The 25,641-nt window shown below is 41.2% G+C and overlaps 1 protein-coding gene across 4 annotated transcripts in view; it reads left to right on the forward strand.

The window, feature by feature from the left end:
- LOC126213295 (coiled-coil domain-containing protein 50) overlaps positions 1-25,641 on the forward strand; it is a 184,551-nt gene that overhangs the window by 154,560 nt on the left and 4,350 nt on the right. For 3 of the 4 annotated variants that reach the window (XM_049940969.1, XM_049940971.1, XM_049940967.1), the window contains 6 exons: positions 498-627; positions 2,408-2,522; positions 8,081-8,214; positions 11,994-12,183; positions 12,575-12,709; positions 17,173-17,381. In XM_049940969.1, coding sequence (XP_049796926.1) covers positions 498-627; positions 2,408-2,522; positions 8,081-8,214; positions 11,994-12,183; positions 12,575-12,709; positions 17,173-17,381 — 913 coding nt within the window. Of the gene's footprint in view, positions 1-497; positions 628-2,407; positions 2,523-8,080; positions 8,215-11,993; positions 12,184-12,574; positions 12,710-17,172; positions 17,398-25,641 lie in introns of all 4 variants that reach the window. The other variant, XM_049940968.1, reaches the window with a different exon arrangement.

Consider the following 25,641-nt stretch of genomic DNA (forward strand, 5'->3'; position numbering starts at 1 on the left):
AAACTTTCTAACGTGGCTTTGAACATACTACAGCACACTTTCACCAGTAAATGATACAGATTTTATTACTCCTGCATCAGTTAAACTCTCTAGCTTTGACATTTAATGCAATCTTGACTTGTCAAGCATTTAAAATTCCTGTCCGTTCCATTGAAACACACTGTAGTGTTAACACAGAGCATTAATATTTATATTGACCTTGCACTAGAAACATCTTGGAGAAGAAAATTTAAAGTTATTAGCCAGTGGGAAACCCTTAAAATTCCGATTAGCTTTTGCCACTACCCTTCGTAAAAGATATTTGCTGTAACATACTCTCAGGCAGCACCATTAAGTAACGACCTCTGTCGTTCTAGCTGTGTCACTGTAATTTCCTATTCTCTTCATTGTTTGAATAGCATGTAGTAAATGGAGTTGTGTGTGGAATTTGTCAGTATGTTGCTTTCTAGAATTGATGGTAAGGCCACACTAACTCGCCCTTCTCATCTGTTTTGCAGTTGAACATCACCTGTCCGGTAATCGGTGGCGAAATGCAGTGGTGCGCGAAGATTTCCCTCGTGCGAGAGACGAACAGCGCCGTGAACAGGAACTGGCAGAAGAAATGCGGCGGCGTCAGGCATTGGAACAGTGAGTGATTACGTGTATACAATGTTGACTGTGTGTGAAATTTGACAGCAGTTTCTGGGTGAAAACTGCTGCGATAACACAATTGTAATTTTTCCTTCGTTTTCACAAATGTTTCGTGCCCAGTGTCTTGTGAACTTAGGTTGACATATTTCAAAGAGAATATATCAAGTGGTGACAAGTTAGGCAAAGTAATAAAATTTGAGTGGTGCTGTTGAAATATATCTGGGTACTTCTTTTCATATTAGAGAGAGCTTCTGTGGAAAAGTCATCAGGTGTGAAACTGTGTGGGAAAGGTAGTTCATACTGGGTGGTTATAATTAAACTGTAGTTGGTTAAGGAGGTGGCGGTGCGCTGTAATTATATGGCAGTGACACTTGCTAAATAGGCTTGTGCATCAATGTACAGCTGATCTACGCTGTCAAATTTCAGCCACGAGGCACAGGTGTGGTGCCTACAGCATTTTGTAAACATCTCTGGTGCTTGTATTGAACAAATTGTGCAAGTGGCTGTTAATAATAAAATAGACATTATACATTTCATATTTGCTTGAAGTTTGCTGCCCCTGTCGTGATCCTAATTATTACAAATGGAAACATTCCTGTATCTTCTTGCATTCAGTGCCAGATATGCACCTGGCCAAAATTGGAAGCAGTTTTTTTCTTCATCATAAATCTGTTTTACATTAACACATGAGATATGTGCGAAGTTCCACTGCCGTACGATAATTACAGCCTGCACTGGACCTGTGTGAATAGCTGCACTTCAGTTATAACCACTTAGTATTGTAATTTGTTGGGGCAGTCTTGAAAACAGATTTGTGATAGGAAGTGAAAACTAAGGATGAGACTTGGGTTATGTCGCCATTGTGGACACAGCTCTGCTTTGTCTTCCGGCTAATTGACGGAGTGGCCTAGGTCTCTCTCTCTCTCTCTCTCTCTCTCTCTCTCTCTCTCTCTCTCTCTCTCTGGAGTAAGGGTTGTAAAACGGATTTGATTGTGTACAACATAGTTTTTTCTGAATTCTTAGTCATTGGCTAGGTGGTCAAAGGTGGCTAAAATTACATATTTGGACTCCGCATCCCCCACCGGACCCCAAAATTTTGATTATGGCGACACTGATCTGTAGTGCAACCCAAGGTCCAGGTTAGTCTGGAAGGTGACAATTTGATTGAGAGTTGGCAAATCCAATAAATGTGAAAGCAGAAAATGTGGTTGTGATAACCTGACTGGTAAGAGAACCTAATATTTACGTCCGCACCTTATAGAAAAATGAAATTCATTCTATAGAATCACTTGTTACTCCTGGCAAATAAGTCGCTTTCAAATTAAAATATAAAATGACCTCCATTTATTTCAGTATTCCAAAAATTTTGTAATTTACTCACTCCTATGAAGCCAAATATCTATTGGGCTGGGGGCAGTTAATTTCATAATTGGCAAAGCTAGCAAATGCAAATTGAAGAAAAATGTGTTCAGCCTTTCAGAATGAATTAAATCATCCTATGTACCATATGTGACAGCACAGTAGCAGTTCTATGATATCCCATGTTGCTGAGCAGGTGCCCTTCTAGCTTGCATTTTTGTGGATCTGAAATGCTATGTTGATGGGTTTTAGTGTGTAAATTTGCAACAAAATATGCCCCTGTGGTGTAGCATCACATGACACACAGATTCTAGTGGGATTTGTTGTATAGGACTGCTGAAGAATGTGACACATAAGTAACTGAATTCACTTATTTGTGGACATGCTTCCTAACAAAGTGAACCTCTCAATTTTTTAGGGAAGAGTATGACGCACGTGTCGCCGCAGAGCTTGCGGAGCGGATGGAGCGGGAGGAGGCAGCAAAGCGAGCTGCCCTGGAGACGCAAGACCAGCATGTCGCTTGGCGGCTACAGGTCAGTAGTCGGTAAACTGCTTCGGAGGTATGCTTCCGTAAAAATTCATTTAAGTTCTAATTAGCTACAGACTTCATAAAATCCAGCAAATCTATATACACACAAATCTGTCGGACAAACTTGAAAAACGGGTTTGGCTCTGTAGTCGTATATAAAATGGGGGTAGCTTGCATAGGTATTTAAAGAATCATGAAGCTTCCATGTGATGAGAGAGTTTTAGGAAAGATTTTTAAAATGTTAATATCAACAGTGTGTTACTGAAACCTATGAAAAATTGTGTACTAAATTTAATCAATTCTCTTCAGCCCTCTTGGTTGGAGGATTATGCTATCTTCTGTGAGGTAATTAAAAATGTATTGCCATGCATGGATATGGTCTGAAAGTGTCAGTCCACTTCACGCTTACGTTTAATTTCTTCACTTTTCCGCTATTAATGTAATGTGCAGTCCATCAGCACCTGCACGAAAAAGGTTGCTAATAAATTTGATTCTTTTTTTGCTTTTAGATGAAAGATCACTTGGATTGACTAATGATTTTTGTATGTTGATAAATGTGGCATCGGAGTTAAATTGCAAAATATTGATGTTCTTGCTATGAGATTCATGAGAAGCTGCAATTTTTTGGCAATAAGACAAACAGCTTTAAAGGTTGTGAAAATTATTAGGAGTGATAAAGATTGTTTACTGTAGTGTACAGGGTGATGACCATCAAACCACTGTAGAAATAATACCACTCGTCAGAATGACGTCAAATTCCAACTGAATATTATCGGTGAAGGTGAAAACATATAGCAGAAGAAAATAGTCACAAAATGTAGCACTTTAATAGTGGTGGACTAAAAATGACAAATGAATCATACAACACTGCCGAAGGTGTAAGTTTGACATTAAAAAAACTGTACTACTCAGTGTGCATGCGTGTACAGGTGTGATACTGGTTACGTAAGCCCATCCACCACGCCGAGGTCATATCACATCGGATGGAAAAATGGGTTTTTAATGCTCCTGGGGCGTAACACTGTATACAAAGCATCAGTAAAAATCAAATCGGTTTATTCACTTGTGTGTGTGACTGACACAAAACGTATTAAAAATGCTGACCACCATTTTCAACAAGTTGAAATTAAGAAAAGGCGTGTTCCACAACTGATTGCAGTGTTTCCTGGGTCACGTTCAGAATGTGTTGCACATTGCGTGCCTTCAGTGCAGCAAAATGGGTGTTTCAGCAGCTGCTTAACTGGATTTGCAATGTGCAGAGGTGTGCTATCTTGATGCCATTTTGACCAGTGGTGTTACTTCTCCAGCATTTTGAAAGTTTCTTTAATCACCTTGTACTTAGACATAACTATATTACACGCATGGTTAAGGTGAATTCTTTGCTGTTGACTAGCTGTGAAATACTGAAGCAATTAAAGGTTAAATGTGGTGATATTTACCCATGTTCAGTTTACTTCTAAAGTTAAGTTGGAGAGTGATTAACTCTTTGTGAATTTAGCTTTGGCTTTGAGATACTGAATTAAGCAAATTTTCCAAGCATATAATATAGGGAAAATATCATGATCATCTCGTTTATCAAGACTGCCTGTGGTGGTGGTGGTGGTGGTGGTGGTGGTGGTGGTGATTTATTTCTTCACCCTTACTAGTAAACCTTATCTGGTAGTGCACATATCTGCTGAAACAGCAGAAATTAATATTTTTGTGCCTCATGCCTAGCTTAGGTTTGTCTCTGCTTTTCTTTTTTGCACGCCAGTTAAGCCCGCTCTTGTATTGCCAAGGGAGTGAGTGAGTCAAGCGTGCAACAGCATTGTGCCAGCATGCAATTTAATTGTTCTAGACTCTTCTAGTCTGAGCTGATGTGTTGTTGGTTACAAAGATTTTTTCCTTTCTGGTACTATTACTTATATTTTGATGTGTAGTAAATGTCAGTCATGTTGACTTTGCATACATAGGTGTGGGTACTAGTAGACAACTTCAAAGTATATGCACATAGATGTATTGGATCTTGTCATTGAGACTGGTTTAAAACAAATTGCTTGCTGTAGGTTTAGTGTATTTAGCTATATTGCTAACTATATACCTCTTCCGTACTGCTGAAATGAGGGATGCAAAAGTGCAACTAGAATTACAGAGGGAATGGCAAGAGTCTTGTTAAGCTATTCACTTATTTGGTGCATCTGCCCCAGGGACTGAAGCCTGTCTTAGTTAATTTAGTCTCTAAGCATCCCAGTTTTAGTATGGATGTCATGTTTCTTAAGAAGATGCTGTTTCAGTAGAAAGTTTAATTTGGCCCCCCAGTCAGTGTGCAATAGGCTGTTCAGACTCGTTTTCGTGTGCGTGCAGGCAACTGGGATGTGGCCTTTGTGCCAGCACGTGCCGTCGAGGGCAACAGTGGCTCGTGCATGTGCAAGACACCTGCAGTAGGGCAGTGTGGCAGGTAGCCTCCACTGCAGAGAGCTGATAGGCTCTCGGAGCATCTGTGTCCTGTCATTGACTGTTGGAACAGTCAGGTGTATACTGTGCACTGCGGTAAAAAAACAGTGCTTGAAATCAGTCTGAAATGCACTTTACCTGAAATGTTTGAATTGCTTGGGATAACTGGTGTACAGATTTTATATTTTCTATTCCTGTTTATTTTCTCGTGTGGCTCACATGCAGTTTAAAATGCAGGTATATAACTTACGAAAAATCAAAGATGCAGTAACTTTCCGAATGAGAAAATGGTTGTATGTTGATGGACTCACACATGCTCACACATGTATTCGAGCTTTCGCAACCCAAGGTTGCTTTATCAGGAACCAGGGAAGGAGAGGGAAAGACAAAAGGATGTGGGCTTTAAGGGAGAGGGTAACGAGTCATTTCAACCTTGGGAGCGGAAAGACTTGCGTTAGGGGGAAAAGACAGGTATACACACGTACGCATATATCCATCCGCACTTATACAGACACAGGCAGACACATGTAAATGCAAAGAGGTTGGGCAGAGATGTCAGTCAAGGCGGAAGTACAGAGCCAAGGATGTTGTCGAATGACAGGTGAGGTTCGAGGGGCGGCAACTTGAAATTAGCGGAGGTTGAGACCTGGTGGGTAATGGGAAAAGAGAATATAGTGAAGGGCAAGTTCCCATCTCCGGAGTTCTGATAGGTTGGTGTCAGTGGGAAGTATGCAGATAACACGGACAGTGTAACACTGTGCCGAGATGTGCTGGCCGTGCACAGAGGCAGGTTTAGCCACAGGGTGATCCTCATCCCCGTGAGGTAAGTCTTTCTGCTCCCGGGATTGGAATGACTCCTCACCCTCTCCCTTAAAACCCGCATCCTTTCATCTTTCCCTCTCCTTCCCTGTTTCCTGATGAAGCAACCTTGGGTTTCGAAAGCTTAAATATTTGTGTGTTTTTTATAGTGACTATCAACATACCAGCGCTTTCTCGTTTGGTAAGTTACAGAATCTTTTTTTTATATATTTTTCCCTCGTGGAATGATTCCCTCTGGTATATAACATTAGTAATACTAAATATAACAAGAATATGAAAATACAAAACTACATATAAAACTGTCAATATCTAAGTTCTTAATCCATATAAGAACCGTATCATCAGTTTTCGTGGGGGAACTCCTGTTCCCCTGGTAGGAATGCAAGGGGCATTCATCTGTAACGTGCCAGATTGTCTGGTTTGGAGCCCCAGTCACAAACCGGAGATTCTGTAGCACCCAGTTCGTAAAGTCTCTGTGCATAGTCAGTGTCCAGTGCGAGCACTGTTCAATATGACCCATAGTCTCCTGTGCAGTTGTGCCAGCAGTCAAACAGTTAACTTTTTGAACCACTCGCACTCCTCACAATTTACTATAAGCTGACAGTTCTGATTACACATTGTCGTCACCCTGGTATTACTGACACCTAGCTGTTCTGCTTGCCGTAACAGTGGGCGTCTTGACTAGAGTTTCTAGTCATAGAGATTCTCCTGTAGCTTGCGGTATTCCCTGAGCAAGACCTCACTTCTGCAGATTGCGGATGGATAAGTGTTGCTCAGCAGAGGATACAGCTAAATCGGTGTTGGTAGGATTGCCCCAGTTATTAACCGTATAGTGTGGTCCAATCAGATGTCGATCAAGTTAGTGTGGCAGCTGTTTAGCCACACCGGGGCACAATACTCGGCTGCTAAGAACAGTGCAATGAACGATGTGTGCAAGGTATCAGTCGAAGCTCCCCTCGTCATTCCACACAACTTTTGAATGATATTAAGAGATTTTATCTTGGCAGCAGTATTTTCATGATGTTCTCTATATAAAAGGGTGTGATGAAGTATGACACAAAAGTACTTCATGGTAAAGTGTGTTTCTGCTAAAAAATTATTTCCTGTAATTAACGTAGAAATTGAATGTAGATTGAAATATTTTTATTCCCTCAGTTTCAAGATACATTGAATCAAAATATTCAATAGGCAAATAAAAGAAAACTTGGCCTGTCCTCTGTTCACTGCTTTCCTCAAAGTGACAAGTTGTTTATAACTAAAAACACCAGCATTCTCATTGATTTTCATTTTTTTAACTGTTAACAAATCATGTTGGTGATTGGTTGGGAATTGTTCCACTATTTTGACATTGCAAAATAGTCAGTATTAGAGAGTGAAAACTAAAGTTGAAGAAATTGTTTTTCATGTTAGTCAGTTTTCAGGGGGTACGAGCACCAGATAAAGAAAAGTATGTAGATGCAGTTAGATCAGCAGCTTACTGGTTTTGACTATGAACGAATTCTCCAGAATAAAGTTTGTCTCTTGTGACATTGCAAGTTCGTTGTTTCTCCTGTTTTTAATCTTACAAATCAAATGGAGCATTGTACCTCATTGATACTGCACTTAAATACTTGCAGACTAGGGATGGTGTGTTTCTGTAATAAAACCACCAAATAGGGGAAAGTGTTGTACATTGTGTGTACGTTGGTACCACCTAATGGGCCATGCCACAGAACATGTACACTGTCTCAGGAGTGCCGTACCAATTATGACATGTTTGTTGCTCGCGTCCATTGCCATTGTTATTAAATTGGCGCTCGTCGTTTTTTTCCACTTTGTTACAATGCGATATTTCATGAACAAAAATTATTTGTTCTTTAAAGTTGTTTAAAAATGAAAAACTTCAGCACTATTGGTATGGCTAATTGATTTTAAATCCCTTACAGTTATCAGCAAAAAATAAACTGCCATAACTGAGACCAAACAGGTAACAAAAAAATCTTGAGAACGAAAACACTGGTATTGGTTTTAACTGATTGGTTTTTCCCATCCCTAACACAATAGTAGTATTACAAAAATGCTACCCACTCAAAATCTCTTAAGTTGCTTGTGTAGCAAATAAGCACTAGTTTTTCTGTTCTCCTTTCCATTGTATCATGATAGATGTTATGTGCACGTGTGCATGGTACAGTCTCAAAATTGATGATTTACATTCTTCAGTGCCTCATTCATATTGTACAATTAGGTTATAAAATTTTTCTTGGCATTACTGCACCACAGTGAAGTGGTGGTTACCAGTTTGCGCATACAGCAGTGTGGTGTGTGCTTTAGGAGAGGGAGAAGCAGCGCCTGGGCCCGCCGCACTCCCCCACACCGCCCTTGCAGCTGCTGCAGCCAGTTCTGGATCCGGACCCTAACTGCGTGGGCCTGCCACCCCCACCTGATGAACTCTCTGCCCGGATGAGGTGAGGCTGCTCTGCGTGGGGTGGGTTTTTTAACGACTTCCGTATTGGCAAATGGAAATGTGGCATTTTAAATGTTCCTGTAATTTATTAGTCAAAGATAACTTTAATTATTCACATTATTGGTTTCAGCACTGGGTTACCACATTCAGATTTGATTAATTTGACTGTTTTAACAAGGTATGTAACACTTCCAGTTAGCAATCATACCGTCACAGTCTGATAGAATAAGTGAAAAAATTCTATTAACAAAGGTTAACTGGGATTGTTACGTATAGATGTGAAGCTGTAAGTAAATTAATCACATCTTAATTTGGGAGTCGTGTGCTGAAACTGGTAATGCAAATGTTGCAACTCTTAAGTAAACTTCGATGTTATTCATATTACATATGAAAAATGTGGCTGTGTAAAGTTGGTTTGCTCCATTGTTGTGTTCTTTCACAGTTGACTTCTGTACTTGAACCAAGATTTAAAGGGCAAGTTATTGCCAGTGACTGTATGGTGGCCAGTGAAAAGAATATTATTCATGGAGTAGGTGACTTGGGGTAGGGAGTGGGTGGCTGTGTTCACACAAGGTTTATATGCTCCAAGAAAACCCAGAAATGTTTTTATCCGGGACAAAACAGGGGGAAAACTCGGAATTTTTAGAATTCCAGGCATTTTTCATTGCTTTAGTCTAAAGTTAAATTTCTGCAGCAATAAAATGTAAAAGAGAGAATAAACCAAAAGCACAATGTGTCAAAGGCTTTAGGATGAGGACTGGACTACTTCGTAACAGCAAACGGTTTCAGAAACGGCAAGTGGGGTGCATTAGTAGCAAGAAGCATACGTGCTTCACACAAAAAATTTTCTGGTGCACCCAAGCTTGAGATTCGTGCATCTGCAGAGCAGTTGGGTTATAGTGACAGGGAGGGGTGGGGGCATCGTGGAATTTGCTGTTTCCTCTTGTACAATTCACACGTCAAATGAAAAGAAAATGGCTGAAATATTACTTAAACCCCCCCCCCCCCCCAGGTTTGTGTGCAAGCAGGCACTAATCACCTTGCACAACAACAAAGTTACTTTTGTCGGTTTGCTAAATAAACGCAGCTTCCCTAGAGATGGAGTCAATTTACAAGAAACAGTGCTTCACTATTGGCTAGTTCAAACTGTTCACTGAATTTAAAGTGCACATTTTCATCTTGTGGCTTGCATGGCATTATGCCATAACAAAAAAACCAAATTTGAGACAATATGGTACTAGTACCAAAAAAAATATGTATATAATATGCATCCTGAAAAGTGCTGCAAAGCTTAATATCAGGTGGGGGGCCTACTTTATTGTGAATCTAGACATGTGTGTCCTTGAAGCTGACGTGTGCATTTTAGTATAGCTAACAAAAATGGAGTATCCTCAAATGTAATTTTTTTCACACCATGAAAAAGATCACTTAATGTTAAATATGTATAAACATAGCAGTTTCTGTGTCATCATAGCTGCCCACGTGCAGTAATGCCTTTTTTCTGGCAGCTGCTGAAACGAAGCCACATCTAGGTGGTCGTGGGAAAATATTGTGAATGGTTGTTTGAAAAATGTTATTTTCAAAGGAAATTTTCTTTTATGTGAGATGAACTGTTGTGTGTGAGAATGTTTAATGGAAAAAAAATGTGCAATTTCTTAAATCAGAGCATTTGACTCTCATTTAAAACTTTAACACTTTGAGGATCAGCCACTTAGAATAATTTCGAGCCCTGAAGACCAGACATTGTCATCGTTGAAAATTTAACTGGCACGTCTGTGTGATGTATCTTAAAATATAAAATGTGCTTTTAAAGACCAGTGTTACACGTGAAAGCTTAGCTTTTCTTGTAGCTACAATATGTACATTAAATTAAACCATTAACTTTTCCTATTTGTGTGATCATGCCACTTAATTGTTGTTGCTATTGGCTGACTAAATAAAGTAACCTGTGCTCTAAATATCTGCTTTCATTGGCCACTGAGATCACACGATACGAGCTATGATTGGCTTACAAGAGCACATTGTAATCTTATTTCAATGTTTCAGAAACTAATGTACTGTATTTAATTGAATTTGAATTTATACTTTCATAATACGAAAATATGCAGTGTATTGGAATATGGAAAATAAGCGTATATGTTGCTGCACGTCAAAGGCATTTTCAAAACTTGTCCCCCCCCCATCCCTCACTCCGCTGAGTTTTGTTTCCTGGAGTGCTGGGAAATTATTCAGTGGTGTGTAAAATCTTCAACATTCAAAGGATTGATATTTTTATACCTCTGAGGGAAAGTACACTGTCACTTATCATAGAAAAAGTGTATTTTCACCTTGGAAGAAGTGTATTTTCATGTGGGAAAGATGGGCTGTCATTTGAGCTACATAAAATGTAGTCTAATATTGTCACTCAACCCAGTACTGAACAGTGAAACTACTTGTGTAAAGGACAGCACATCTTCAAATATAGTTGGAATGCAGTTTCAGCTATAAAGAAACAGCAGTGATATTTATTAATAGCCAGAGCAGAACTCGTAGCAAGAGATATTTACTAGCATTTCATGGGATTGGAAGGGATAGGAAAATTATAAAAATGAGTAAAGGAGAACACACAGACATACTGAGTGGTAGACAAGCTCACCAAAAGCTTACATTATTTGGTAAGTTGTCTTCTTTACTTGTAAATTTGTGCCTTCTATTAACATAAAAGTACCAAAATATACTGAAATATCACACTTGCTTGAGAAAATTAGCAAAAGACCAGCAAATACATTTAGAAGGCAGTAAATATTGTATTTCCTTTATCCTGTATGCTCTTCCTTTCTCATTTGTTTGTGACAATTTTTCTCCCTTACCAGGATGGACCTTTCGCTGATAAAGCGATTTCCAGTTAAAGAAACTGTTGCAAAGAATCTGTTTTTATTTATGAGAATAATAGTGTTTCTCATAAAGTTCTTAAAAATCCTAAATGCTATTTTTAGGTGTTACATGAGAGAAAGCAGGTTAGCTAACATAACCTGTGATATCAAGGGACATGGAGAAAATTTGCTGAAAGATCCAAAAAACAGCTGGCAGTTAAAATTGACAACATAAAATCCATTACTGTCAACTTACCTCAGCACAGCCAAACTGATAATCTGGTCATAGTGCATGATCCCATTTGAAGGTTACCTAATGACTTCCAGGAGTAACAAAAATTTTATGTCCAATATTTGTATAATTACTGAAAAAATTTAAAATGCTGCCATGTTCTGCTCTCTAACAGCCACAACCTGTGTTAAATGTTTGGTGCATTGAGACAAATATTAAATTTGAGATCTCTCTCCCTGAGAGAGAGAGAGAGAGAGAGAGAGAGAGAGAGAGAAGCTGTTTAATACAAGCTAATCAGATTCTGACATTGAAAATGACCTCGGGTTGAAATTGCAGAAGTAAATAATGCAGTTGGTGATTATGAAAAGAACTAAAATGCTAAGAAATGACAATCCTACAAGAAATAAAATTGTATGCAATTACAATAGTTAGTTTTGTCACTGCCTGGCCAAGCCACCTTAAGAACAGAAAAATGTGGTTAAAAAGAGCTGCTGTTCAAGGAAAAATTGTCAATCCACATTTTATAAGTGTCCCAGATTCTCATTAGTCATCGACATTGTTAATCACAGGCATTATTCTCATCAAAATTTCACTCGGGCTTCATTGTGTTCTGCCCTTTCTGTTTCTCTGTTTGGAGGCTCCTGCTATTATTCACTAAGTCACTGCTGCCATTAAAATGAATACTAACATTGACAGGGTTCTGAGGATTCAAGGTGCCGGCCGTGCAGAAAACCCTATGCCTCGTAGTCCCAAGGGCCTGCCGCGCAGTACTGAGAACTTGGCGGATGTCGATGCAATTGAAGATTACGTGGAGGATGAAGAACCGGGAGATACGGATGCTCTGGACGAGGAAGAGGCACGGAGGATACAAGAAGAGAAAGATGCTGTAAGTTCTTTATTCTGCTCACTATTGTGCTTTGTAGTACAAGGCTGATTATCACATGCTCAGAAAATTTTAAGAAAGCAGTTTTGTCGCACTGCAAGCTGCTGATAAATGAACCCTTATTTGTTGTCACTTTCTTTCCGATCATCGAAAACGTACCTCGCCACTGGCGGTCTCTCTAATGTGCGGCGTGGCCGTGTGGAGTGACCGTGCGGAATCCCATTTGCGGGTGGCGGTGGACGGGTGCACTCTTGGTCACGCTTATTGAATGAATGTCGTGACTAGAGTGACACTCGTCAACCGACGCTTTGCTTTGCTGCAGATCGCAGGTAAAAGATTAGCCGTAATGAGCTAATGGTCGTCAGTTTCTAATTTTGGCACGGTGGCATTGTAGGAGCTGGCGCGCATGCTGCAGGAGCGGGAAGCTGCCGAGGCGGACCCGAGGAGACACCTGTCGGATCTGGACCGCGATCGATTGATGGCAATTGAAGCCCAGGATAGGGAGCTGGCACGCCTTCTGCAGGAGAGGGTGAGTGGCAACTGTCGTGCATGTGTTTCTGGTACTTACTACACACTGTTTCTTTAATTCGTTATGACCTGATACTTTGTTCCTTGGCTATTCTCAGTTTTTGAGTACTTGTAGGTTTGAAATTCTTGTACTAAAAAAAACTAGAAAATACATTTCTGTGGACCTTTCATAAAAGTACTTGACAGTTCTGACGGATCATAATGGTATAGGCAGTGACAAAACATTATTTCATGACACTTGCTGATAAAAATATTCTCTCATTGATACACCTTAGATTGCTACTTGAAATCCTTTTTTGTTCTGAAGAGAGTTTAAAAATGTGTTTGTTGTCTCTGCTGGTTTCAAATTGAATTTCTTCAGATGCTGGAAAGTAAATGGAAATGCCAGAATGAGATTTTCACTCTGCAGCGGAGTGTGCGCTGATATGAAACTTCCTGGCAGATTAAAACTCTGTGCCCGACCGAGACTCGAACTCGGGACCTTTGCCTTTCGCAGGCAAATGGTTTGTTGGTTGATACACTGCATGGTATCATTTATAGTTTAGTCAATCAATTCTAGACTTAATTCTTCAGGAATAAGTCTGTTTCAGAATCTCAATTTTCATCGTCTAGCGTACCAATAATGGAGGGAAAATACTCTTGGAGTAACTCTGATATCTCGTGATCTTGAAACCTCCTGGCCAAGAACATGAAGTAATTGTCATTGTGGGACTTAAAAGTGCGAAACTTCTTAAGCTGTAGACTTTCTAAAATCAAGTATTTTGTCAAACTATGTGACAAGGCCCCAGGAGTAGGCAACATTCCATTAGAACTACTGACGGCCTTGGGAGAGCCATCCCTGACAAAACTCATATCTGGTGAGCAAGATTATGAGACAGGCGAAATACCCTCAGACTTCAAGAAGAATGTAATAATTCCAATCCCAAAGAAAGTAGGTGTTGACAGATGTGAAAATTACCGAACTACTGGTTTAATAAGCCACGGCTGCAGAATACCAAGGCAAATTCTTTACAGACGAATGGAAAAACTGGTAGAAGCAGACCTCGGGGAAGATCAGTTTGGATTCCGTAGAAATATTGGAACACGTGAGGCAATACTGACCCTATGACTAATCTTACAAGCTAGATTAAGGAAAGGCAAATGTATGTTTCTAGCATTTGTAGACTTAGAGAAAGCTTTTGACAATGTTGACTGGAATACTCTCTTTTAAATTCTGAAGGTGGCAGGGGTAAAATACAGGGAGCGAAAGGCTATTTACAATTTGTATAGAAACCAGATGGCAGTGATGAGAGTAGAGGGGCATGAAAGGGAAGCAGTGGTTGGGAAGGGAGTGAGACAGGGTTGTAGCCTATCCCCGATGTTATTCAATCTGTATATTGAGCAAGCAGTAAAGGAAACAAAAGAAAAATTCGGAATAGGTATTAAAATCCATGGAGAAGAAACTTTGAGGTTCGCCGATAACATTGTGAGATAACAAAGGACCTGGAAGAGCAGCTGAATGGTATGGACAGTGTCTTGAAAGGAGAAAATAAGATGGAACATCAACAAAAGCAAAACGAGGATAATGAAATGTAGTCGAATTAAATCGGGTGATGCTGCTGGAATTAGATTAGAAAATGATAGGCTTAAAGTAGTGAGTTTCGCTATTTGGGGAGCAGAGTAACAGATGGTCGAAGTAGAGAGGATATAAAATGTAGACTGGCAATGGCAAGGAAAGCGTTTCTGAAGAAAAATTTGTTAACATCGAGTATAGATTTCTCAGGAAGTCGTTACTGATGGTATTTGTATGGAGTGTAGCCATGTATGGAAGTGAAAAGTAGACGATAAATAGTTTAGACAAGAAGAGAATAGAAGCTTTCGAAATGTGGTGCTACAGAAGAATGCTGAAGATTAGATGGGTAGATCACATAACTAATGATGTATTGGATAGAATTGGGGAGAAGAGAAGTATGTGGCACAACTTGACAAAAAGAAGGGATCACAAATTTAGCATTGGAATACAGTGTGGAGGGTGTAAATTGTAGAGGGTGAAGAAGAGATGAATACACTAAGCAGATTCATAAGGATATATGTTACAATAAGTACTGGGAGATGAGGAAGCTTGCACAGGATAGAGTAGCATGGAGAGCTGCATCAAACCAGTCTCAGGACTGAAAACAACAACAACGTGACAATGCTTTGCTGAGTGTGCTTGTTTTGACGATGCCATTACGGATTTATCGCATTACAACATGGTGTAGCACAGACACCTTTACCTTATTTATCTGTACATTCCCAGTTTGCATCAGAGTATATTGTGGTAGGAAATACTTCGTTTTGGAAGATAGACTGCCCACTAGTTGTATTTTTCATATTGTAGATCTGGAGATGTCATTACTGACTGAAACTGGTCATTGTTGGAGGATTTTATATTGTGATCAAAGACTGGAATCAAAAACATAGGACAGTACCCGGATCACTGTTTGTATTCGCAACTGTCACAGCTTGTGAAGCCAATACTTCGTGGTTTTAAACAATTCCTAATACAAATATGTACCACTAAATGAGGGCAGAAATGATCAGATTATGACAGTGAACACTCAGAACCAAATGCAAAATGACACACTTCCATCTACATGCAGCCAGTAGCAGAATAAATTTTGGTGGAGCTGGCAGGTAATAGAGCTATGGAAGTCCTGTGATGTGTTAACAATGTCAAAGAATAGAGGATACTGCAGTCATGCTAAGCTTCAGACAACAGATACCATTAAATGCTCTTTTTTTATAGTATGTCTTGGAAGTATGAGATAATCAGTGCTAGACTGCATTGGAAAGTGATATTTTATGGTAAAACTTCCCTAAAAGAAGTTGTGATCAGATAATTCCTCCGGGACCGATGACCGTAGCAGTCTGGTCCCTTCAATCCCACACACCAACCGACCGTAATTCTTCAAAGACAGAGAGAAATAGTTAAAATGTAGGTATGAGAGTTCAGGGATGGGGTTAAAAACAGATGAAAAATTGGTTATAGGTAACAGGTCCGAGTAGTTGTAATATCTATGCAGAGATGGAAACGTGACAGGCATAAGCTGGTGGGGAAAGTTGCTTCCAGCGTCATTGAATGGAAGAGCTAGCCAAATTGTGTTTGAACAGACTGAGGACTGAACCTTGGCACTTATCGTTTGTAGTCTGATTTTCTTACCACTGACTTTATCAACTGAATGTTTTTCAAAATTACCATTCAGGAAATGTAAGATTGTTTTATATTTGCAAATTAAACTACTGCTGCCGATACGGAGCAAGTTCCGCAAATTGGCCAGGTTGGTCAGTACTTCAAAGAGAGAAACACTAAAGGCTTCCAAGTTATGGGGCTGGAGGTTTAGGAATTTTCCAAGTGCAACCATTGCAGAAATTCAAAGCAAGTACTGGCTGCTGCATTGAGGATGAGAAGGGTGTGGCTTGCACTAGAATGCAGATAGTCACTAGGCTAGTGACTTTCCATGGCATTTGACAAAAAATACATATGTTCAGTTTCATTAATCAATCTAAGAAAACACTGCAAATATTTACTAGACCACATGTGCAATGCTAATTGAATGCCTGTTTACTCTGGTGGTGGTGGTGGTGGTGGTGGTGGTGGTGGTGGTGGTGGTGGAAGAGTAGTGACACCACAGAAGACTGCCTTAGCAAACACACAATGCAAACCACTGACCATTCTTAATGTAATTCCTCCTTGCATTAGTACAATGTACACAAAAATAAATGGCTTATGTTTTTGCAATAGGACTGGGAAGTTTTTAGGCACACTTCACATCAGTAAAACTATTTCTAACTTTGATTAGTCAGAATATGTTAAAAAAAACTCTCTAAAGTAGTGTATAAAAATGCTATCTTTCAGTCAAGTAAATAAAACAATTAGCATATGGAAACCATAAAACATAAAATTCAAAGAGGCACGACAAAAGTCTGTGTTGAACTTCAGGTCTCCCCTGTAATTATTTATGTATACAACAAAATGGTCTCGTGCCAGGGACTTAAATGCTTTGGGGAATTAATGGTCTATTAGACAAACTGATGGCTGCTAGTGTGTGCTTACTCACCTCAGCATTTGTTTCTACAGTGTGTTCTGCCATTCTAAAAACAGGTTCACCTGTCAATTCAGTTTTAAGAATGAGTGCAATAACTTTTTCATTCACCTTAATTTGGAAATTATGTAAGAAACACTTTTAGAGTAATTTCCAAACGCTTCTCTCAATACGTTTTCAGGAAAATTAAGACATAAGGTGGAACCAAATACAAAGGATAATGTCCCCTTACTTCTGAAGTGAATTCTGATCAGTTAGGATAAGTAAGAAAAGATGATCCATTGCTAAATTCAAATTTTTACAAAGTAGTTCAATTTTCCATTAAAGAACTTGCCGTAAACAAATAGAGTTGTACCTGTGGTAAAATACTGTAGGATTCGGACTCATTCCTATTTTACAGGAGCGAGCGAAGGCCCGCCGCGCAAAAGAGCGGGCTCGGCAGCGTGCGGCCTCGAAGAGGCAACAGCAGCTGGCCGCAGAGGCGGACGCGATCCTGCCCGCCCCGCCGACCCCGCTTTCGCCTTCGCCGCCTCCGGTGCCTGCCGTCCGCCCTACGGACCTAGACGTGTCTCCCGTCTACAGGCACCCCGGGACACGCTCAGACTCGGGGTGAGCTGTCTTTCAGGTACTCGGACGTGTGCATGTTTCGGATGTCTGTTTCCAATAGTGTCCGGTCGGTTACTGGTCTCGTACTTCTGGCAGTGTGTTTGATAACTGAAGAAATTACACAGTAGTATGTGAACAGTGTCCGAATTTGTAAACTTCACACTGCTGCGATATTTTGCTTACCTGGGTATGCTCAGTTGGAGTCTCTCGTATAGACAGTTCCTGTACGTACCAGTCCCAAAGTAAAATGATCCCGGTATTGCACACCTTTTGGTTAGGTTGTAAGATTTAGTAATGCATCTGATGCTTTACTGTAAAACATAAACATAACCATACAAATGTGAGCAATTGGCAACAGTGTTGCCCAAGGTGTAGTGAAAAACCTTATAATGGCTTTCATGGTTCCTCAAAAATTCCCGTTAGACAGTAAATAATCACCTACAGTTTACATCTGCTGCTGGCCAGGTCTGTCTGCAACATAGCATCGCTATACTCTTCTGCCCCCCACCTCTCTCTCTCTCTCTCTCTCTCTCTCTCTCTCTCTCTCTGAATAGTCAGATTCCTGTCTAAGACTGCATTGCTGCCACTGGTCTGCACTGACAACGAAACGTCATTTTAGGAGGGAAAAGTATGTGTGCAAAATCTATCCTGGGCGAAAATTTGTTCCACAATTCTGACGGTACTGACTTAAGACTTTCTGAATCTGCAGCTTCCTAATTATATTGCACACCAGCTGTCACTCGTTCTGCCGTGCTGCAGCTGCCTAATGCCAGAGTATAAAGTACAGCCCAGTGGAGTGACAATCAGAACATTTTCATTGACCGGGATGTTGAAGATGAGAGAAAAGGGGCAGCTAGACGCATCTGCCAAACATGTGAAAATCCTGTTAAAGAGCATGTTACTCTGTGACATGTGTAATTTTGGTGTGGACCATAGTTAGCCTCGTGAACATACACATTCAGTATTTTACCCTTAACTCGAGAGTTGTGGTCTCTCGGATCACGTGAAAATTTTCCAACTCGCTCTTAAAGGACAGTTGCAGTGGAATACTTTTATACCCCCCCCCCACCCCCCCTACGCTCCGTAAATTGCCAAGGCTACAAATGTTTTGACTTGATATTGATAGGTGTAGGAGTCACGTAGACAAAGCCTCATGAGCTACGTATCTGTTTCCTTCAGTACGGTTCCAAATACACCGTGTGATGAAAAGTATCCAGACACCTGGCTGTAAATGTCTTTAAGTTCGTGACACCCTCAATCGGTAATGCTGGAATTCCATATGGCGTTTGCCCACCCTTAACCTTGATGACAGCTCCCAGTCTCGCAGGCATATGTTCAGTCAGGTGCTGGAAGGTTCCTAGGGGAATGGCAGCCCATTCTACAGAGTGCTGCACTGAGGAGAGGTATCGATGTCGGTCAGTAAGGCCTGGCACGCAGTTGGCATTCAGAAACATCCTAAAGGTGTTGTTGGATTCAGGTCAGGACTCTATGCAGGACAGTCCATTACAGGGATGTTAGTGTTGTGTAACTACTCCGCCACTGGCCATGCATTATGAGCAGGTGCTCGATTGTGTTGAAAGATGAAGTCGCCATTCCCGAATTGCTCTTTGACAGTGGAAAGCAAGAAGGTGCTTATATCAATAATGTAGGCCTGTGCTGTGATAGTGCTACGCAAAACTAGAGGTGCAACCCTCCTCCGTGTAAACTCGACCACACCGTAACACCCCGGCCTCCAAATTTTACTGTTGGCACTACAGATGGTGGCAGATGATGTTCACTAGGCATTCACCATACGCACACCCTGCCATTGAATTGCCATATTGTGTACGGTGATTAGTCATTCCACACGTTTTCAACTATTCAGTTGTCCAATATTTATACTCCTTACACCAAGTGAGGCATTGTTCGGCATTTACTGATTGGATTTGTGGTGTCTCAGCAGCCACTCCACCATGAAATCAGTTCCATCACGTCCCACCTAACCGTCATAGTACTTACAGTGCATTGTGATGCAGTTTGGTATTCCTACGTGATGGTCTGGATAGATGTGTGCCTATTACAAATTACGACCCTCCTCAACTGTCTGCAGTCTCTCGTGAGTCAACAGACGATATCGACCTGTTCGCTTTTGTGCTATACGTGTCCCTTCAGGTTTCTACTTCGCTATCACATCAGAAACAATGGACCTAGGGATGTTTAGAAATGTGGAAATCTAGCGTACAGACAAAAGATGCAAGTGAACAGAATCACCTGGTCCCATTCTGATCTCAAGATGTCTAATGATTACTGAGGTCTCTCATATGGAGTAACTGGCAATAGGTGGCAGCACAATGCACCTAATATGAAAAACATAAGTTTTTGGGGTGTCTGGATACTTTTGATCACATAGTATTGCTCAAAATGTGTTTGCATGAATGTGTTACTTTTAACTTTCCCGAGTTTGATGAAATTGTTAGTCGGTCTATAAAGGAAGTGTCAGTGATTTATTTAAAGAAATAAACCGACTATTTTACAGTGACCAGTGATCACTGTACTGCTATCGACGAAGTGCAGGGAAGTTGTGATGGGGATCTGTCCATTTCTTCAATGCAATTCTTAGTGTCTGTTTAAATAAAATGTGTTCTGAGTACTGATAAGAAAAATGTAGTTTCCAGCAATGGATGTAAATTTGAGTGACTTTCTTTTTGTACCTATCAGGTGGAATTTTTATGTGCAAATTTAAATGTTGCGAGTTCAGTTTTATTTGGAAATTTATTTGCTACAGAGATTGTATAATTTTTCAGAATGTAAAATTCAGTACTCTGACGGTCTATTTGTGTACTATTTAAAAGAACCATACACGATTATGTGCTTCTGTGTGATAAATAGTAAAATGCTGCAGGCTTTGTTCAGTGCAATAAAATAAACACCTAAACAGTACGTAACTAAGTGTAAAAATAAATGATATATAGCATAAATTAAAAATTTCAAATGATTTTTGCCTTAAATCTCAGTTTAAACATTTTAACAGTGACAAAAACTAAACTTAAATATTCACGTCAACACGCAACACACACACACACACCCTGATACTACTGACGCTGGCTGAGATAAATGAAACAGTGGAATGTTGGGAGAGTCCACTTGAAGGGGAGTAACCCAGGCAGGCAGTCAGTCAGTCATACGGAACCCATAGTTGGAGCTAGATACATGCGATGCTCCATTTTGGAAATTGATGGGAATTCAGTATTCAGAGATTGTCAGTGTCAGAATACCAAATTTTAGGCATTACCTTTCGCCACTGAAAATTCAGTGGTAGAGGTCATTCGCTTAATGACGGGCATCAGCAGTGTTTGCGTAGAGGTCTGTGCTAACAGGTAAGCAACACTGTGTGATACAACTGCGGAAATCAATGTGGGACCGAGAACGAAATTTGGCACTAATGGGCTGCAGTAGCAGACGAACCCCGCAAGTGCCTTTGCTAATAGCACATCGCCTGCGGCGCCTCTCCTGGACTACTTCCCATATCGGTTGGAGTGGAGACATGTGGAAAATGTTGGCTTGGTGAAGAGTCCAGATTTCAGTTGGTAAGAGGTGGTAATTGGCTTAGTGGGGTGCAGACTCCACAAAGCTGTGGATCGAAGTTGTCGGCAAGACACTGGTTGCTCCATAATGGTGTGGCCTGTTTCTACACGGAATGCACTAGATCCTGTGGTCCAACTGAACTGATCATTGAGTGGAAGTTGTTGTTAGACTATGTGGAGACCATCTGTGGCCCTTTTCATGCTCCCTAACAATCATGTGCCGTGTTATTGGGCCACAATTGTTTGGAATTAGTTTGAAGAACACACTGGGCAATTAGAGCTAATGATTTGGCCACCCATATTGCCAGACATGAATTCCATTGTACATTTATGGGACATAAGGAGGTCAGTTCATGCACTGAATTCTGCACCAGAAACATCTTTGCAATTATGGATGGCTACAGGGGCAACAAAACTCAATATTTTTGCAGGGGCTTCCAACAGACTTCAGGAGTCTGTGCCATGTAGAGTTGCAGCACTTAAACCAGGCAAAAGGTCTGACAAGATATTTGGGGGTATCCCATTGCTTTTTGTCACCTTAGTGTTTTACTTTATTGATATTCTACAGCTATATACTGTTCGTAAGTGCAATCTGGCCATTTTCCAATTTTCGTGATAAAAAAATGTGCCTGCAACTGAGTGAGTTCGGAAAAATGCTGCTAGAAGCTGCCATTACGTAATTTTGCCACACACTGTTTTTTTAGTGTTCATAGTATTTAATGCAAATTTTTTTGTGAGCAAACAGAAATTTAATACTGTTCATCTTTGAATACAGTACTTTTCAAATATTTATAGGAAGCAAAATAAAGGAGTCATTTCAATCCCAGGAGTAGAGACTTACCTTAGGGGGAAGAAAGGACAGGTATACACTCGCACGTACACAAAGCAGACATTTGTAAAGGCAAAGAGTTTAGGCAGAGATGTCAGTCGAGGTGGAAGTACAGAGGCGAAGATGTTGTTGAATGACAGGTGAGGTACGAGCGGTGGCAACTTGAAATTAGCAGAGGTTGAGGCCTGGTGGGTAACGGGAAGAGAGGATATACTGAAAGGCAAGTTCCCGTCTCCAGGGTTCTGACAGGTTGGTGTTAGTGGGAAGTATCCAGATAACCCGGACGGTGTAACACTGTGCCGAGATGTGCTGGCCGTGCACACTGTCTGCCTGTGTCTATTCATGCGAATGGACAGTTTGTTGCTGGTCATTCACACATAGAATGCGTCACAGTTTAGGCAGGTCAGTTGGTAAATCACGTGGGTGCTTTCACACGTGGCTCTGCCTTTGATCATGTACACCTTCCGGGTTACAGGTTTTACACCGGGGGTGGTTAAAAGGGTAGGAGCCAGAGGGTAGGGAAGGTGGTTTGGGGATTTCATAGGGATGAACTAAGGTTACGAAGGTTAGGTGGACGGCGGAAAGACACTCTTGGTGGAGTGGGGAGGATTTCATGAAGGATGGATCTCATTTCAGGGCAGGATTTGAGGAAGTCGTATCCCTGCTGGAGAGCCACATTCAGTCTGATCCAGTCCCGGAAAGTATCCTGTCACAAGTGGGGCACCTTTGGGTTTCTTCTGTGTGAGGTTCTGGGTTTGAGGGGACGAGGAAGTGGCTCTGGTTATTTGCTTCTGTACCAGGTCAGGAGGGTAGTTGCGGGATGCGAAAGCTGTTTTCAAGTTGTTGGTGTAATGGTTCAGGGATTCCGGACTGGAGCAGATTCGTTTGCCACGAAGACCTAGGCTGTAGGGAAGGGACCGTTTGATGTGGAATGGGTGGCAGCTGTCATAATGGAGGTACTGTTGCTTGTTGGTGGGTTTGATGTGGACGGACGTGTGAAGCTGGCCATTGGACAGGTGGTCAACGTCAAGGAAAGTGGCATGGGATTTGGAGTAGGACCAGGTGAATCTGAGAACCTAAGGAGTTGAAGTTGGAGAGGAAATTCTGGAGTTCTTCACTGTGAGTCCAGATCATGTCATCAATAAATCTGTACCAAACTTTGGGTTGGCAGGCCTGGGTAACCAAGAAGGCTTCCTCTAAGTGACCCATAAATAGGTTGGCGTACGAGGGGGCCATCCTGGTACCCATGGCTGTTCCCTTTAATTGTTGGTATGTCTGGCCTTCAAAAGTGGAGTCAGGATGAAGCTGGCTAAGGTAATAAGGAAAGGGGTTTTAGGTAGGGTGGCAGGTGATTGGTGTGAAAGGAAGTGCTCCATCACAGCGAGGCCCTGGACGTGCGGAATATTTGTGTAAAGGGAAGTGGCATCAATGGTTACAAGGATGGTTTCCGGGGTAACGGATTTGGTAAGGATTCCAGCCGTTCGAGAAAGTGGTTGGTGTCTCTAAATGATGGGAGACTGCATGTAATGGGTTGAAGGTGTTGATCTATGTAGGCAGAGATAAGTTCTGTGGGGGCTTGGTAACCAGCTACAATGGGGCGGCCGGGATGATTGGGTTTGTGAATTTTAGGAAGTAGGTAGAAGGTACGGGTGCGGGGTGTCGATGGGGTCAGGAGGTTGATGGAGTCAGGTGAAAGATTTTGCAGGGGGCCTAAGGTTCTGAGGATTCCTTGAAGCTCCACCTGGACATCAGGAATGGGATTACCTTGGCAAACTTTGTATGTGGTGTTGTCTGAAAGCTGACACAGTCCGTCAGCCACATACTCTAGACGATAAAGTACCACAGTTGTGGAACCCTTGTCTGCCGGAAGAAGTGACGATGGATCGGTCAGCCTTCAGATCACGGATAGCCTGGGCTTCAGCAGTGGTGATGTTGGGAGTAGGATTAAGGTCTTTCAAGGAGGATAGAGAGGCAAGGCTGGAAGTGAGAAATTCCTGGAAGGTTTGGAGTGGGTGATTATGACGAAGAGGTGGGTGTCGCTGTGACTGAGGAGGGAACTGTTCCAGGCAGGGTTCAATTTGGATGGTGTCTTGGAGAGTTGGATCATTAGGAGTAGGATTATGATTATTTTTCTTTGTGGCAAAGTGATATTTCCAGCAGAGAGTAAGAGTGTAGGACAGTACATCTTTGACAAGGGCTGTTTAGGGCTGACGGGGAGGCCTTTGGATAGGACAGAGGTTTTGGATTGGGAGAGAGGTTTGGAGGAAAGGTTAACTACTGAATTAGGGTGTTGTGGTTCCAGATTGTGTTGATTACAATTTTGAGGTTTTGGGGGGAGTGAAGCTGGAAGTGGGAGACTGAGTAGATGGAGAGACTGGGTCTGTGTGCAATGGGAGGAGGTTGAGGTTTGCTGGAAAGGTTGTGGAGGGTGAATTGCCTTTCCGGAGGTGGGAAACCAGGAGATGGGATAGTTTTTTAAGGTGGAGGGTGGCATGCTGTTCTTATTTGCGGTTGGCCTGTAGGAGGATGCTGTGAACAGCTGGTGTGGATGTGGGAGAGCAAAGATTGAGGACTTCTATTAAAGATAGGAGTTCATGGGTGTATTCATTGGCTGAGTTGATGTGTAGGTGAAGGATTAAGTGTGAGGCCTTTGGGGGTAATGCCAAATGTCAGACAAGCCTGAGTAAATAAAATATGGGAGCGTAATCTGGCTACGGCGAAAGCATGTTTGCGAAGGGAATGTAAATAAAACTTAATGGGGTTGTTGTGGGGATGTTGAGGGTGACATGGTATTACAAGATGTAAAGTGTAACATGAGGCTAAAATGAAAATAAAAATAAGATAGTATGGGGAGAGATAAAGGTGAACTAGAAAGCAGTTGGAGATCTGGCGTGAAAAAAGTCGAAAAGGTGCTTGTTAAAGCTTAGCTATGTTGATCCTGTGAACTTGGGTCGGTAAACAACGATGTGCGCAAAGGTTAGGTGGTTGTGTTGCCGCCAAAACACGTTAAAGGGTGGAGAAATTTGGGAAAATTTCGAAAAAACGCTGTGTAAATGTATTAAAAAGAGTGGTTTTGTGGCGGCATATTATGAAAATGAGGCTAAGAATAGTCTGATGAAGAAATAATGTTAAAACCCGTGGGAAGCGCCAAAAAATGATCAGTGATGTGGGAGAAATGGAAATAAAGCGAAAGTTGTTAAAACTAGCCGAAATGGTTAATAGGTGAAAGGAACTGTTTGTGAACTGGAAACGGATTTTATAGCAGCAGTAGTGTTGAAAGCGGAAATTTTTTTGTTTATGGTTTGGAAGTGGGTTATGTATTATTGAGTGTATATATAGGCGGGATAAAATTGTATGGTAGATTACAGTAAAAAGGAGAAGGTGAATACAAAGTGAAACTACTTGCAAAAACAGAAAGAAAGTAAGATGACAGAAAAGATTTCAAAATGGAACAGTGACAATAACAAACGTAATTGTTGGGTTCAAATTAATGATATGAATATAATAGAGGAAAATATTCCACATAGGAAAATTATATCTAAAAACAAAGATGATGTAACTTACCAAACGAAAGCACTGGCATGTTGATACACACAAAATTCAAGCTTTAACAACAAACAGTTGCTTCATCAGGAAATTCGGAAGGAGAGGGAAAGACGAAAGGATGTGGGTTTTAAGCGAGAGGGTAAGGAGTCATTCCAATCCTAGGAGCAGAAAGACTTACCTCAGGGGGGAAAAAACCCAATCATCCCAGCCGTTCCGTTGTAGCTGGTTACCAAGCCGCCACAGAACGTATCTCCGCCTACGTAGATAAACACCTTCAACCCATTACATGCAGTCTCCCATCATTTAGAGACACCAACCACTTTCT

The sequence above is a fragment of the Schistocerca nitens genome, chromosome 11, assembly GCF_023898315.1.
Source record: "Schistocerca nitens isolate TAMUIC-IGC-003100 chromosome 11, iqSchNite1.1, whole genome shotgun sequence".
Taxonomy (NCBI): Eukaryota; Metazoa; Arthropoda; class Insecta; order Orthoptera; family Acrididae; genus Schistocerca; species Schistocerca nitens.